The sequence below is a fragment of the Molossus molossus genome, unplaced genomic scaffold, assembly GCF_014108415.1.
Source record: "Molossus molossus isolate mMolMol1 unplaced genomic scaffold, mMolMol1.p scaffold_m16_p_11, whole genome shotgun sequence".
NCBI lineage: Eukaryota > Metazoa > Chordata > Mammalia > Chiroptera > Molossidae > Molossus > Molossus molossus.
In genome coordinates this window covers 71,692,507-71,708,916 of record NW_023425346.1, presented here as the reverse complement: position 1 = coordinate 71,708,916, position 16,410 = coordinate 71,692,507, and the positions used below count along the sequence as shown (strand labels likewise).

Genomic DNA, 16,410 nt, shown 5'->3' with positions numbered 1-16,410 from the left:
TCATTACCATCCTGGGAGAAAACAAAAACAAAAACTCTCCTTTCCCAATGTCAGCTTTCAAATATTAAAAGGCAACGTTGCTTTACACTCTATCTTCAGGATAAGAATAGGGCCCAGAAGAAACATCAGCTGCTAAAAATCGGATTTTCTATGCGTGTGATAACACCTCTAGCCACAGTTCTAGTCAAGAGGAAGACAAGTTAACTGCTGAGGAAGCTGGGAATTATGCTCTTGAAGAAAAGACAGTGTATGAAAAGTATTAAATAAAAGTTAGGAGCTGAAGGAGGGGAGTAAGAAATAAAGCTATATAAAGGGAAGAAAAATCAATTGGTGAAGAATAAGAAAAGCAAAGGGAGGAAAGAAAATGACTGCAATTCCAGGCTACAACAAGTATCATCCGACTAGGAGGGGATTTTTTTCAGCCCAAGCACACACTAAAGATGTGGAAATACTGGGAAAGAAAAGAGTTTATGATTGGTCAACTTTTTACAGAATCTTCTATTATTAAATGCTTTTATCTCTTTCCATGGTTTTCTGGGATTGTAGGAAAAGAGACACTTGTTAAAAATTACTCATTGCGCCCTGGCCAGTTTGGCTCAGCAGTTAGAGCGTTGGCCTCCAGTCCGGAGAGACCCGGGTTCGGTTCCCGCTAAGGGCACGTACTTCGGTTGCAGTTTGTCCCCGTTCCTGGTTGGTCATGCGGGTGGCAGCCACTCGATGTGTCCCTTCACATCGATGTTTCTCTCTCGCTCTCCCTTCCTCTCTCTCCCTCCCACTCTATCTGTACAAAAAAATGGAAAAATATCCTCGGGTGAGGATAAAAAAAAAAAAAATTACTCATTGGTTGCTTGACCTAAACCTATCAATCTTTAAGGAGCATGTAATGAATAATGCACCTAATCAATAACAAAAGGTTAACAAAAATGGTATTTTGACAGGCATCCCTTAACATTACATTGTTATACGGTCACCTCACAAGAACATGACATTTGGTTTAGTATAAGCTAGTCAATTTTCTATATAAAATTGTCAACTTTCAGATGAAATATAAAAGTTTACCCTTGATGTCCTTCCCACCATTTTTGCTGTTCTGATCAATAGGAATTAACTCTACAAGAACATGCAGCTCTGTTAGACATCTGGAAGAAGTGCTCACCTAGCAATTCCTATGAACCCTGACAAAGTTTCATAGAAAGTGGCATCCAGTTTCACCATGTTCAGTGAAGAGATACTGAAGAAATTAGAACTGACTGGCTTTCGGATCCAGAATCTAACATCCAGTTCAAATCATTGTGAAAATGAAAGGCTTAGAAATACCAGATGACAGCATGTTGGGTTTCCTTTTCCACTTGAAACTAGCATGTTTACCCTGCTCATCGCCTTCAGAGTTGTTAGAAAATGATCAATCTTTTGTTTGTCTCATGAACTAAAAACCTACTGCTCAGACCTGTCAAAAGTTGATTGTAGATAAGGCTGTATTCCAGCCTAAAGATAATTAACCCCTCTGCTTGTCCAACCTCTGTAAAATCATCAACAAAAACAGTTAAAATAGATGCTAAAAAGGCAAAAATGGGTCAGAGGCCCATTCTTCTCTTGACTTTCCCTCTCTTCCTCTTCTTCCCTACCTTGGAACTCATGCAACTCTAAGCTAGAGAAGGGGATAGGAAAGTAATTAGGCACTTTGTTCCCTTCCCAACCGTGAACGAGAATAAAGTGCATTATGGTCCCCAAAAGACATCAAAGACACCAACATGTCCATTTTCTTCAGACTAACACTGGAATTCTGGAGTAGACACCATTTTCTATCACCCCACAAATGCTTTCTTAAACCATACACTGACATTCTTAAACACAAAGTATCTTGACAGAGAACACATGGTTTCATTGAATGCAAAATGCAGCCCTTGTGCTATGAATTTTCCACAAGACACTGTGTTAGGGAAAGACCATGACATCAAAGATGGTGTAAAATCATTCTAACTAGTCTAAACTCAGAAGGAATATGAATAGTAAGATTCCTATAGTAAAGTGTCTAAATTAATGTGTTCCTGGATGCCAAAGGTAACTGAAGGCTTGGATCTCAGGCGATGGGCTCCGGAAGGGGGACAATGCAAAGTCCTACCTGGTAGGCATCAGGAATGTTGACCGTTTCTCCATGCTCCCCGACATAGCCAATGATGCCTTTGCCCCAGGGGACCTGCACCTCGTCTGAGTTCTCGGTGCTGCTACAGGGCAGCAGTGGGGTTCCTGCATGCACATCAAACAATTTGGAGACCAGACTCTTCTTGCCAGCAGCCACCCTTTCCACCAGGAAAAGAGAGCAGCGGTCAGCGTCCACCATGAGGCAGACAAAGATGAGGATCTTGTAGCTCAGGCTGGTAAGGTCAAGGTCATTGGAGATATCCTTGACCAGTTCCAGAAAGAACTGACGCTCGTTATGCTTTTTGAGGTGGCACTTGTAGTCCATGGCCGTAGGGGGATATTGAGGCAGATTCACCCTGGATTCCAGCAGAGCACTGAGAATGTGGGCTGTGGTGGGGGGCAGGGAGCTGGCCTTCCGGAGAAGTGCCCTCCGTCGCACACTGCTCAGGGGCTCCTGGGCCCGGGAGGTCACTTGCTCATCATAGGTCCTGTTCACGTGGATGGCTTTGGAGCGGGCAAAACTCTTCCGTAGCTCTTTCTGAGAAGCTCTCTGCTGCAGGTTCCCATCGCCCCGGCCACGACTGGCCCAGCTGGGACTCAAGGGGGCCCCACCACAGTCCCCACCACCCGGGGTGGGCTGGCTGCTGCCAGAGCCATTTGGTCCAGTGCCACCGCCAACGCTGCTGCCGCCCGTGCCCCCGCCGAGAGCCACGCCGCCGGTGCCAGCCGGGGCAGGCCTTGGGCCTGAAGCCCCCTGACTCTGACTGTGCCTCTGCAGCCACTTCTCCACCACCTCCTGCTTGCCCTTCCGCATCAAGTAGTCTTCAAACAAGTCTGGGTGCCTGTCCAGGAAAGTTTCCACCTCCCCAAAGTCCAGGGAGGGCGCTGTCATGGTCCCAGCCACAGCTTTCACTGCTTCTCACACTTGGACCAGCTGTTCACCCTTCTCAGCCCTCCAGCCGGTCCTGCACCTGCCTGTCCCACCAGCTCCCCAGCTCTGCGCGGAGCTTCTGCAGAGGATTCCTGCCCGGCTGGGAGGCGCCCCTTCCTTCGGGCTCAGAGAGGGGCTGCTACCAATCCCACCCCCTCGTCTCGCTACGCCTCTCGGCACAGGTGCCCCTACCGAGCTGCTGCCGCGGCCACAGCTCCCACAGCTTCGGTCCTGGGAACCCGGAGCTGTCGCCGCTCGGGCTCAGGCTGCGCCGCCGCCGGAACGGGCGGAGTGGACCCCCGCGAGCGGAGGTGGGGCAGGACACGCCCCTGCGAGGCGAGCGGCAGCCGGAGCGGGGAGGAGGAGGAGGCGCGGCGCCCAACCAGCCGGTCCACTGCCCAGGATGCCAGGCGGTTCCTGGAGGGGTTTCTGGACGGCAAGAACCTGCGCCCGGGAACACGGCCCACTCCTGATTGGATGGAGCACGACTTGAGGGAGAAACGCACCTTGTTTCTGCCCCCTCCTTCCTTCCTTACCTTCCCAGCCCTTCCTATTCCTCGCCCTTTAAGCCTCCAACATTTCAAAGCGGCCCCGCGGGGCTAGTGGAAGCCCAGGAAGTGTTGATGTTTTGCAGGGATCAGACCCAGAAGCTGAGTCTGATAATGAGGATGCTCAGAGGCAGCCAGGGGTATTTTTCTGGGATGTGACTGTGGACTGTTGGTCCCTAGGATTTCTGGGACTGCTAGCTAACACTGCCCAGCTCCTTGTGGATCAGTAAGTATTAATGGAACTGAATTCACCCAAAAGTAGTAAATAAAGTTCTCCTATCTGAGCAATTCATGACTTGAACCAAATTCATGAATCTGCAGTTGGAGGGGGAAGGAGGTACATGGAATGAGCGTGTAAAACTGTTACTTGTGTGAGGGACCCTGCCTAGCAGGGGCATATAGCAAAGTGGACCTGAGGGCCTCAGGAGCTTCTTTCCCAGCAGTGCTGCAGACAGGGTGATTTCTCTTCTTTCCATGAATGGCCTGCCATCTCCTTCTTTCTCCACTCAGTCTGCTTAGGACACCAGTGCTTCCTTTCCTCTGTGCCCTGGGGCATGTGGGGAGAGTTCTCCTGTGAGAGGCTGGGGGCCTGTTCTTTCTCCTGTGCTGGGATGCTCCAGACCTGGCTAGTCTCAGCGGGGAAGGCTGAGAATAACATCAGGCTGCCCTTTGGCCTTTTCAAACCTAGTGGTTGAGCATAGGTGATTTGGGAATTAAAAGGAGAAGGTTGTTAACACTTTCTTGATGCCCAAGGGGAGAAACAAAAGGATTTGGAGAACTAGCCAGTTTCCTGGGGCAGCGGACAGTCCAGAAGCGCTCTTACAGGATGCCAGCAGTGCCTGGCAGAAAGGAGCTTGGGAGGAGGCAGAGAGCAGCCTTGACAGGCTTCCCTGGCAGGCACACAGCGGTGACTTACACAGTGACTAGCGCTTACTCCTGGGAGATGTCCTCAGACAGGGTATACTGAACACATGTTATGTGTTGATCACTTTGAATTAACATATTAATTTAATCCTTACAACAGACGTGAGGTAAGGACTCTCATTTTCCCTTTAAACTATGGGGATACACTGAGAAGTTGAGTAATTTACAAAAGAGGCACAGTCAGTCAGTGCCAGAGCTGAGATGTGATTGATTTGGTTTGGCTTCAGAGTGAGGCACACTCTTAGGCACATCACTGGATTATCTCTCACCTGTGTCACCTGAGTCCTATCTGTGCCAGGATTTGGGCCAGTAACAGAGATGCAGGGACTGGGCAGAATGTTCGGTAAGCACTCTTCTGATGACAGCAGGAGGAGCAGAGAGGGAGAAGAGAGGCACTTGCTCGCAGTGGCTAGGGGCATGGCCTTAGCACTGGGCAGCAACTGTGAACAAGACTCTGCCTTCACAGAGCCTAGTCTGTGGTGGGGAGACAGCCAGTAAACAAATAAGAAAATAAATATACAGAATAATAGAGCATCAGTGATAACTGCTATGAAGAAAAACAAAACTTGGCAAAGTATTAAAGAAAGGGATGAGGTAGTAGAAAGGACTCTGAGGAGAGGACACCTGAGCAGAGATCTGGTGGAAATGAGGAAATGAGCTATGTTAATGTCTGGGAAAAGAGTGTACGAGGTAGACAAAGCAAGTGCTAAAGTGTAATGAGTTTGGACTGTTTAAGAGGGAGCAGGGAGACCAGCTAAAAGATAGTGACCCAAACATAGAATATTGGTAGTTTGGAGCCAACTGTATTATTTTTGTTATTATCATTATTATTTTCCTAAATTAATAGTGTGTTCATCCTCCCTGCATGTGGCCACATCTCTGGTAACTTGAGTGATCCATCAGTAAAAATGGTCAGATTACCGTGCTGGAACTGGCTTGTAGGAACTCACAAGAGTTAATTTCAGCATCTCTTTCCAACTCCATGTTCAGTGAAATTATGTAGCCTGCAATCAGCCATAATGTATTTATTTCTACTATGGAAATCCACAAATGCTATGATTCAGGATTTGTTTCTCCAGATTGTTCGTTGTTAAACATCGACCGGCACTAAGTGGAAAAAAATTCAATTGCCCAGCAAATGATGAATAGTTAAATAAAATGTGGTATATTTATGTGTATTAGAATATTATTTGGCCACAACAAGCAGGAATGGAGTACTGATGCATGCTACAACTTGGATGAAACTTGAAAACAGTAAGCAAAGTTAAAGAACTCATTCACAAAGAACCACATATTATATGATTTCATTTATATGAAAAGTCTAGAATAGGCAAATCCATAAATTCAAAAAGTAGATAGTGGTTACCAGGAGATGGGGAAAGGGTAGATGGAGAGAGAGAGGGGCTGACCACTAATGTGTATGGGGTTTCTTTTTAGGGTAATGAAAATATTCTAAATTTTATTGTGGTGACAATAGCATAATTTTTTAAATACATTAAAACCATTGAATTGTACACTTTAAGTGGGTGAATTCTGTAGTATGTGAATTACATCTCAATAAAGCTGTTATAAAATAACAAAAAAAATATTTACCAGTGTACAACTAGTTAGACTACAGCAGCAGTGTTGTGCAGAGAGGCAAGAAAAGCATAGAGTATCCTCAAGGAAAGGAGAGAAGTAGACCAGCCCTGGGCTGCCTGTAAACAAAAGGCTTAATAAATAGACATTTCCTTAATTCCATCTTCCTTGTGTCTAAGACGAAAATCTCTGCCTGTGATTGGGGATTTCAAAGTCTACAGCACCAAGAGTGGGACTAGAGAAGAATGCTGGGAAGGGTGGGAAAATGAATTACACATTTCTGGCTTGGTTTTGAACTGGCTGTAGCTTTGTTCCTTGACTGGTTCATGAAGTCACAAGAAGTCGATGTTTAGGTAAGAAAATGAGAAAGTGACAGACAGCACTCATAAGATAATCCAGAGGGCTATGGTAGAGGTCTGCATAATAAGGTGTATGGTGATATGGCCCCAATTCTTTCCTCTTTATCTCAATTTGTAGAATGATGTGTATTAGTCATGGTCCCAACAGGAAACAGGGCAAACTCAAAGTAATTCCAAGAGGGTTAATTTACAAAGGAACTAATTATAAACTGGGGTATAAGTAAACCACAGGGATAGTGAAGGAACTTGGGACTCACAGCAGCAGGGAAGTCACCACCCCTACACCTGATAGGAGGAGGGAGTAAAAGTTTACCAGGACCCAGAAGGTGAGAGGCTTGTGTAGTGACAACTGCCTTGAGAGAACCAGTCACAGCCTGTCAAAGGACACTGACAGCTCAAGTTGACCTCAAAGGAGAGATATGGGGAATGAATACCTTGATCTCAGTCTCTTCCCTCCTTCCTATCATGACCAGACCCAACTACAAGCTACAGGTTACTGAGGCTTGTTGATGGGATCCATATAGGTTGTCCTCTCTGGGAAGAGAGTAGGGGAGGGCAAAGGAAGATCTGAGGGCAAATGAAAAATACTTGGCCAGTATGGAACCTTGACAAGGTCCCCTTAAGAATTAATGGATGCTGCCCTGGCCAGTTTGGCTCAGCGGTTAGAGCGTCGACCTGCGGTCCGGAGAGACCCGGGTTCGGTTCCCGCTAAGGGCACGTACTTCGGTTGCAGTTTGTCCCCGGCCCTGGTTGGTCGTGCAGGTAGCAGCCACTCGATGTGTCCCTTCATGTCGATGTTTCTCTCTCTCTCTCCTTTCCTCTCTCTCCCTCCCACTCTATCTGTAAATAAAATAAAATAAAATAAAATAAAATAAAATCAAGAATTAATGGATGCTATAGCTCCAAAGAATTACTGTGTAATCCTGCCCTCTTCTGCTCACCTGCTAATTCCATCAAAACAGTCTAGAACACACTCTACAATATCATTTGCAGACAACAGAACCCTTTACGGGCACTAACCCTGAAAGTGTACACTATTGTGACAATAAATCAGTCAGCTCAAGGAAGAAGCTCTGCAGACTCCATCCCCATCCACCCTTCCCTCTTTCCACCAAATTATAAATACTGACCGAGAATAAGGGCATCCTTTTTGATCCAAGTATTCATCACTCTATCACTGCCATTGTCAATTAGCATTTATTGAGCACTTAACATGCAGAGTACTGGGTTACATGCAAGGTAACTTTTGTTATTCCAAAGAGGGCCCTTTAAATTTCAGTACTGGATGGAACCTTAGAGATCACCTAATACTCCACTTTCATTTTGCACATGTGGAAATTGAGACCTACAGCAGACACATAACCCCTCTAAAGTCACCTGCCAAGCACAACCTCTGATCTTCTCCTGGTTCCATCCCACCCTTATCAACATCCCACAACTTGATACCAATCTCTTGAAGCCCAGTGAACTTCTGTCATATAAGCTTCTCTTCTAGTCATTTCATCTCCTAAAACTGACTTTTATCATGTGACCAATTGGCATCATCAGAAAGGTTGATGCAATTTTCAAGATGAAAATTCACTTCAAAAACAATTATAATTGGCATATTACATTTTAGGAAATAGAGATCCACAAGATCAAACAAAAGATGGATTATTCCAATTCCAAAAAATTGAAATATCTGAACTGAAAGTTCTACAGAGATGTTTATCTTTATAGGAATTTAATATCAGAAGTGGTCATCATCTGCGCCAAATCCCAAACCTGATGTGTTATAATAGTGGGGTTCTCAGAAGAAACAGAACCAGGGGATTATATATAGCGAGAGGATAGATAAATGATAGATAGATAGATACATACATACATACATACATACATACATACATAGATAAAGAAGAAATTGGTTCACATGAATATGGAGGCTGAGAAGTCCCATGATCTGCAGCCTATAAGCTGAAAATTCAGGAAAGCCAGTGGTGTAATTCAGTCTGAGTCTGAGAGCCTAAGAACAAGGAGAGAAAATTATGTAAATTCCAGTCCAAGGGCAGGAGATGAGATGTCCCAGCTCAAGCAGTAAGGTAGGAAAAAGGGGATGACTTCCTTCTTCCTCCACCTTGTGTTCTGTTCAGGCCCTCAATGGAATAGATGATGCCCAAGCAATGTATTTCACTGGGTCCACCAATTCTAATACTAATTTTATCCAGAAACATCTTTACAGACACACCCAGAAATAATATTTATTCTGGACACCCCATGGCCCACTCAGGGTGACACATAAAATTAACCATCAAAAGTGCCTTACCTGGCACCTTTACCCCATGCTCTTTATGTAGAATCTCAACATGTGTCTGTTTAAATTCATTTCTTATCCTAGTAGTGATTTCACCTTAATCCAGTGAAATGTTGTAACCCACAGTACCTCACAAGAGAATGATAAATATAAAAAGTAACTGTGGATTAATATATTCCAGGCAAGATAAATTAGGTTAGCACATTCCAGCTGGGCAGTTGGGAATAAAGTGTGTTTCTTTCACTGCAGGAGAAAAAATTGTACATGTACATTCTGAAGCATGTATTTACACACTACTTGGACAAATATAGCTTTGTTACAAAGTAAAATGGACTTAATTCCTAATATCATTGACCAAATTAACAAATTGCCCTCAATAATTCTTATGCTCTTGGCAAGATCATGTACAGTCTGTTGTAATTACACAATTATTATTTAAAATACTTAAAATGTTGCTATTTCTACTTTGCTCCATTTAATTTGTCTTTTTTCTTTCCTTCCCCTCATTATTAACATTTCTGAGCAATTTTTCATCAAAGTATCTTTGGACAACTTACAGCTTTCATTAGTAACCTTCAGGGACCTCAATTTCCTTGCATTTAGTACTCCCACTACTGTGCTGTCCAGTATGGGGTACACTAGCCACATGTGGGTAAGTAAATAAAAATTTAATTAATTGAACTTAAATAAAATTATAATTTTATTTCCTTTGGAAAACTAGTCACATTTCAAGTGCTCAATAGCCATGTATGGCTAGTGGCCACCATGTTGGATTATGTAGATATAGTACATTTCTATAACTTTAAAAGTTCTATTTGAGAGTGCTGCTCTAAGATCATTTGTAGCCCTGAGTCAAGTGTTTATTCCCTGATGTCATCAGTGGCTCCCAAATGCCATACCCAATGTCCCATTTTAATCCTTGTACTAGTTCTGTGATAGTTCTCTATTCTTGAAACTTTTTCTCAGCAGCACCATTTCCTGATTCTTTATTATTTGAATGTATATGAATTATATTTTTTCAAAACCAGTGACTAACCATTGTCCCTCAGTTTGTCTCACTAGCTTTTCTACCTCCTGTGTAATTAATTGTTGCAATTCCTCATTTAAGTTCCATTCCCATGATTTCAATTACTATCTCCTGTTTTTTGCACTCTCCAGTTCATATATTATGTCCCAAGGTGATTCTGTTTTCTATCAACGGATGCTGTCTTAGTTAGCTGGGCTGTCATCCTAAAACATCATAGACTAGGAGTCTTAAACAACAGACATTTATTTTCTCACATTTCTGAAGGATGGAAGCCTGAAATCAAGATGTGCGCATGGTTGGGCTCAGGCGAGACCTCTCTTCCTGGGTTACAGATGGCCACCTTTTCACTGTGTCCTCACATGGAAGAGAGAGAGGGCAAGCTCTCTGGTATCACTTCTTATTTAAGCACCAATTTCATCAGACAGGACCCAGTCTGGTGACCTCATCTAACCCTAATTACCTCCCAAAGGCCCCATCTCCAATACCATTAAATTGGGGGTAACAGTTTTAACATATACATTTTGAGGTGACACAAACATTTAGTCTATAAGCTATATATAACAAATTACCTCAAAACTTAGTTGCTTAAACAAAGATTTTTTTTTTAACTTGTCACAGTTCTGTAGGTTGACCAGTGGCTCTTCTGTTCCACTTGGTATTAACAGCAGTCACTTAACTGGCTGCGTTCAGTGGGCAGCTGGGCTACACTGGAAAATCCAAGAAGGCCTCTTGCACACTCCAAGGACCTCGGTGCTGGGGCCACTCGGTTCTCCAGGAGGCCTCTTTTCATGTAGTGTCTCACCCTCCAGGTGTTCTTCATATAGCTTCTCTCCCCAGTAGGACAGCCTGTCCTTCCTTCCAGTGTGGCAGCTGGGTTCCAAAAGGAAGTGTTTCCATAGAACTTATATGCAGGTATGCATAACCAATGGACGTAGACAACAATGCTGGGGCGGGGGGAAGAAACATCTGTAACAAAAATAAATTAATAAAAATTGGAGGAAAAAAATAAAAATTAAAAATTTTTTGAAAAAAGAAAACAAACAAAAAAAGAGTGTTTCAAGAGGATAAACCTGACACGTTAAGAGCTCATCAAGCCCTGGCCGGTTTGGCTCAGCGGTTAGAGCGTTGGCCTGCGGTCTGGAGAGACCCGGTTCGGTTCCCGCTAAGGGCACGTGCCCCGGTTGCAGTTTGTCCCCGGCCCTGGTTGGGTCGTGTGGGTGGCGACCACTCGATGTGTCCCTTTCACATTGATGTCTCTCTCTCTCTCTCTCTCCCTCCCACTCTATCTGAACAAAATATCAAAAAAAAATGTCCTCGGGTGAGGATAAAAAAAAAAGAGCTCATCAAGCTTGCATCATACTGTTAATGTCCCACTGGCCAAAGCCAATGGCCAAGCACAGAGCCAGTTTGAGGAGGGACAAGGATGTGAATACTCCCAAGTGCGGTTCACTAAGAGCCACCCATTTAACAGCTAGCCACACAAGCTTTCTCCTGCTTCTCCAACCCATATTTCCAACTGCTACAAGACCTTTGCTCCAAAATGTCTCACAGACATCTCAAATTTATCATTTCCAAAATCAGTCTCATTCCTTCCTACCTTAAATCACTCAATCCTATATATTTTACCCCAGAAATTTATATTTGAATCCAGCTTCTCTTCTCCAAACCCACTTACCTTAATTCAAGCCTTCATTATCTGTCCCTTCTCTACCACACAGTATTGTCTTCCACATAACAAGTATAATAATGGCACATCATTGCTTACAAACTATCTTCTTTATAGGATTAAGTCCTTGTCAAAGACAAGTAGTGTGCTGAATGGCAGGCTCCCAAAAGATATGTCCTCCCAGAACCTGTGAATGTGACCTTATGTGGAAAGAGGGTCTTTGCTGATGTAATTATGGTTCACTTAAGGTGAACTCTAAATCCAATGTCACTTTTCTTTACAAGATACAGAAGAGAAGACAGAGACTCATTGAAGAGGAGGTGATGTGAAGACAGCGTAGAGATTGGGTGCGGCATCTACAAGCCAAGCAGCATCAAGGACTGCTGGCAGCCACCACAAGCTAGGAGAGAGGCACACTACAGATTCTCCCTCAGCGCCTCTAGAGAAAAACAAAAATCAACCTTCCCAACACCTCAGTATTGGCATCCTGGACTCCAGAACTGTCAGTGAACACATTTCTTTTCTTTTAAGCTATGCAGTTTGTGGTAATTTGTTATAATGGCCCTGGGAAACTAACATAAGATCTTTAATCAATGCACCTCTCAAACTTTTCTGTTAAAAGTTATTTGAAATGTCACATCCTATATGACATAGTAAGACACTTCCATAGTAAGAAGCTGTGTCTTATCCTTCTGTGTGATCTGTCCTGCTCCCATACATTTTGGTCAGATATCTGCTATAAATCATTTATTTTCTTTTTTTTTTTTTTTTTTTACCTTTTTTTATCTTTATTGTTGAATGTATTACAGATGTTCCTCATTTTTCCCCCATTGATCCCCATCTCCCCACTCCCGCCCCCTTCCCACCTCCCTCCCACCTTTTCCCACACTATTGTCTGTGTCCATTGGTTATGCATATAAGTTCTTTGGTTTATTTCTTCCCACCCCCCAACCCCCTTCCCACTGAGGTTAGTCAGTCTAGCAACCAATTTGTTCTCAATCCCTTCACCTTTTTCACCCACTCCCCCAAGCCCCTCCCATCTGGCAACCAACAAAATGTTCTCTGTATCTATGAGAATGTTTCTGTTCTGCCTGTTAATTTTGTTTGTAGATTCCATTGTCAGTAGATATGTATTCATTGCCAATTTGTTTGTTCATATATTTTATCTTTATCTTCAAAAAGACCCTTCATCATTTCATATAATAATGGTTTGGTGGTGATGAACTCGTTTAACTTTTTCTTGTCTGGGAGTCTTTATATGGCCATTGATTCTAAATGACAGTTTTGCAGGATAGAGTAATCTTGGTAGTAGGTTCTTGCTTTTCATCACTCTGAATATTTCTTGCCACTCCCTTCTGGCCTGCAGAGTTTTTTTTTGAGAAATCAGCTGACAGTCTTATGGGAACTCCCTTGTAGGTAACTAGCTGCCTTTCTCTTGCTGCTTTTAAGATTCTCTCTTTGTCTTGAACCTTTTGCATTTTGATGATGATGTGTCTTGGTGTGGGCCTCTTGGGGTTCATCTTGTTTGGGACTCTCTGTGCTTCCTGGACTTGTATGTCTGTTTCCTTCACCAAGTTAGGGAAGTTTTCTGCCATTATTGTTTCAGATAGGTTTTTGATTTCTTGTTCTCTCTCTTCCCCTTCTGGCACCCCCAAGATGTGAATTGGCACGCTTGAAGTTGTCCCAGAGGCTCCTTACACTATCCTCATTTTTTTGGATTCTTTTTTTCTTTTTGCTGTTCTGAATGGGTGTTTTTTGCTACCTTATATTCCAAATCGATGGTTTGCTTCTTGGCTTTACCTACTCTACTATTGAATCTGTGTAAACTATTCTTTATTTCAGTTAGTGCCTCCTTCATTTCTGACTAGTCCTTTTTTATGCTCTTGAGGCCCTCACTAAGTTCACTGAGGTTCTCACTAAGTTCATTGAGCATCCTTATAAGCAGTATTTTGAACTCAGCATCTGTTAGGTTGCTTATCTCCATTTTGTTCAGTTCTTTTCCTGGTGTTTTGTTCTGTTCTTTCATTTGGGATCTGTTTCTTCGTCTCCTCATTTTGGCTGCCTCCCTGTGTTTGTTTCTGTGATTACTTAATGAGAGGTATGGGGCTAGCTGAGACCAGATGCTGCTTGTTAGAAAGAATTTAGGAAAACCTGAAGAAGGATCTAAGACAGGCCAATCCTATGGTGAAGCAACTGGCAACAGCTTGGGTGGGCTTGAAAGTTGGGTGGGGCGGGGCCTCAGGGAATCACCAGGGCGGGGCTACCAGTGTGAGCCAGGTTGCTGGAGTCCCAGATATGGCAGCTGTCTGCTGCCCCAGGGAAGGGCTCACCAAAGGAACAAAGGCCTCTAACAGCACGTCTGTCCCGAGAAAGCCCCCTCTCCAGCCCTCGCTCCAATGCCAAACAGCTCAGTTCTTCCCTGTATGTCTCTGGTGCCCCTCGAGCTGCCTCCCCTCCAAGCTTAGAGGGAGAGAGTCCAATAAGTCCGTGTGCAGACCCTTTAAGAGGAGCTGCCTGGGGCTCCAGCTGCCTCAGCCTCCCTGAGCCTCAGTCCCCACTGGTTTTTCCAGCCAGAAGTGATGGGGACTTCTCTTCCTGGCACTGGAACCCTGAGCAGGGCACCTGGTGTGGGACAGGGACCCCTCAGTTCTCAGGGAGGACCTTTCCAGCCAAGGTAGCCTCCTGATTTTTATCTGCCACATGTGGGTGTGGGACCAGCCCCTCCGCCCCCGCCCCTCCTACCAGTCTCCATGCGGCTGCTGCTTTAATTCCGTGCCTTCATTCACTAAACAGAAGTAATTAATCATTCCAGGCATTGCTCTACATATTTTGTAGGAAAATTACTATAAGAATAGAATAAAGATGCCTTATCATTTAAAAGACAGCCTCCATTTGTCTCATCTGTTATTTATGGTTTGATTTAAATATGAAATATTACTCTCAAGACTAACTTTAACAGCAAGTAATATAAAAAAAATAAACATGTCACTTCTCAATTATTTATTTTATTTTTTGCACTGATCATGATAAATGAGAGACTAGAGCAAGGCCAAACAGCTGTAAGTTTCTAATAATTTTTTTTAAATATACTATATATTAGTCATAAAATATGTATAACATTTTAATGTCAGATTTTACCTTTCCAAAATAAATACATCAAAATTAAGGACAGGTTGAACTTTGAGAAACTATGAGTCTCTTGCCACATTAATCTTATTAGTATAGGCTATAATGTAAAATAGTAGCTAACATAATTAGTCATCACTCTGGAAGCTCCAATCACATCAGTGCTAGACGCTATATAATGAACAGATAATGCATGTACTCCTGTGCCAGTCAATACAAAATGGAACCTGATGCTGGGGAGTCTCCTGAAATTTAGTCTCTGAAATATGGTCTCACGTGTATATATGTTTTTTTGTTTTGTTGGGGTTTTTGTTGTTGTTTTTCAGTATAAAACCTGCTTCCAAATAGGACTCTTGTATATATAGAAAATTTCTTTACTAGTTATTTTACTACCAAGTAATAGACCAATTTAAATGTCCTTCCAGATATCAACATTATATATGGTAAACAAAGAAAAAATTGGCCAATTTATTAAATTCATCCTATAATACAATAAGATAAAGAATGTGGTTCATTTCAGTCTCTCACCCATATTATCCTTTGATGACAGTAAAATGTTCCATTTGATAACAATAACCAACACAGGCATATTTCTCAGCCCGGCTGCCTTTTCTTTCACTCTTTCATCCACCTCTTCAGATGGGGTTTCACCAAATGTTCCCTATTAAAAGATCCCCCTCCACGGATATTATGACACCGACCTTGGAGGGAGTTTAAAGCATCTTTTGTTTGTTAGCATTGTGACCTCATTGTATTGCTTCTAACCCAGTCTTTTCTTTCTTAAACTGCAAACTCATGTTTTACATATGTATCAGAGTCGTATCCAATACTCTGTATGTTGGCTCATCTCCTCTAGGAGATTCCCGAGTGAAGTGAGTGGTGCTATCTATCATCATCAAGGTAGCGTGAAGGCCACTGTGGGGAGCCTCAGGCAGGAGGCCATCTCTATCACCGCCCTGAATGATTCTGGGTTGATCTGAATTTCCTTGTTTTGTATATTTTCACTAATTTCAAGCTATGGTAAGGCAAGTTACTTAACTTCTCTATGCCTCAGTATTTGTATCTGTAAAATGTGAATCATTTCCTTAATAGGATTGTTGTGAGGATTAAATAAGTTTATACATATATAACAATTAGAACAGTATCTGACACATAATAAGCTCTCAATAAATGTTAGCCATCCCATTACTGTTGTTGTTATTATTGTAACCACCAATCCACAGTCTTTAAAATATATATAATTTGTAAATACTTACACTACTTTTTAAGGAAAGTAATTGCTGACATGAATAATTATTTTAAAAACCATAATTTCTGCTAGCTAAATTTAACAGGATTCTACAAAAAAGGTGAGCTCAGGAAAATAACCGGCCTAGCTACAAGCAGGATGCAAGAGAAAATAGGGAACCCAGAAATCCTAGGAGTTGCCAGCCTAAAATCTACAACTGTTTCTCATCTCAACTTCAGGTGAAATTTAAAAATACTCTGTGCAACAAAGGCCAAATAAGACTCAGTCTTGGAACAAAACAACAACAACAAAAACAGTTCAGGAAAAAGAATGAAAGAGCTCCATGAAAGCACAAACGTGACCCCAATGGTAAGCACAAAGTGCCACTGACAGAAGTAATAAAAATTAAAGAGTTTTTTTGGAGATAGTTGTACTATCGAAAGCACCGCATGTTTAAAAAAGGACTGTGACCATTAAACATATAAAAGCAGCCTTTGGTCTGCAGTGACTTGGGAGCTTGACTGAACTAAGTGGCTCACTTTGCCAGGCTGAACTTCTTACTACGTGGCTTGGGTCTCACAAAAAAATTCA

The 16,410-nt window shown here is 42.8% G+C and overlaps 1 protein-coding gene across 1 annotated transcript in view; it reads right to left on the bottom strand.

Annotated features, from left to right (window-relative positions):
• Window positions 1-3,351, bottom strand: part of PDE11A (phosphodiesterase 11A) — a 332,237-nt gene extending 328,886 nt beyond the window's left edge. The window contains exon 1 of the mRNA XM_036253345.1: window positions 2,123-3,351. Coding sequence (XP_036109238.1) covers window positions 2,123-3,034 — 912 coding nt within the window. The 5' untranslated portion in view covers window positions 3,035-3,351. The remainder of the gene's footprint in view (window positions 1-2,122) is intronic.
• Window positions 3,352-16,410: the final 13,059 nt, after the last annotated feature.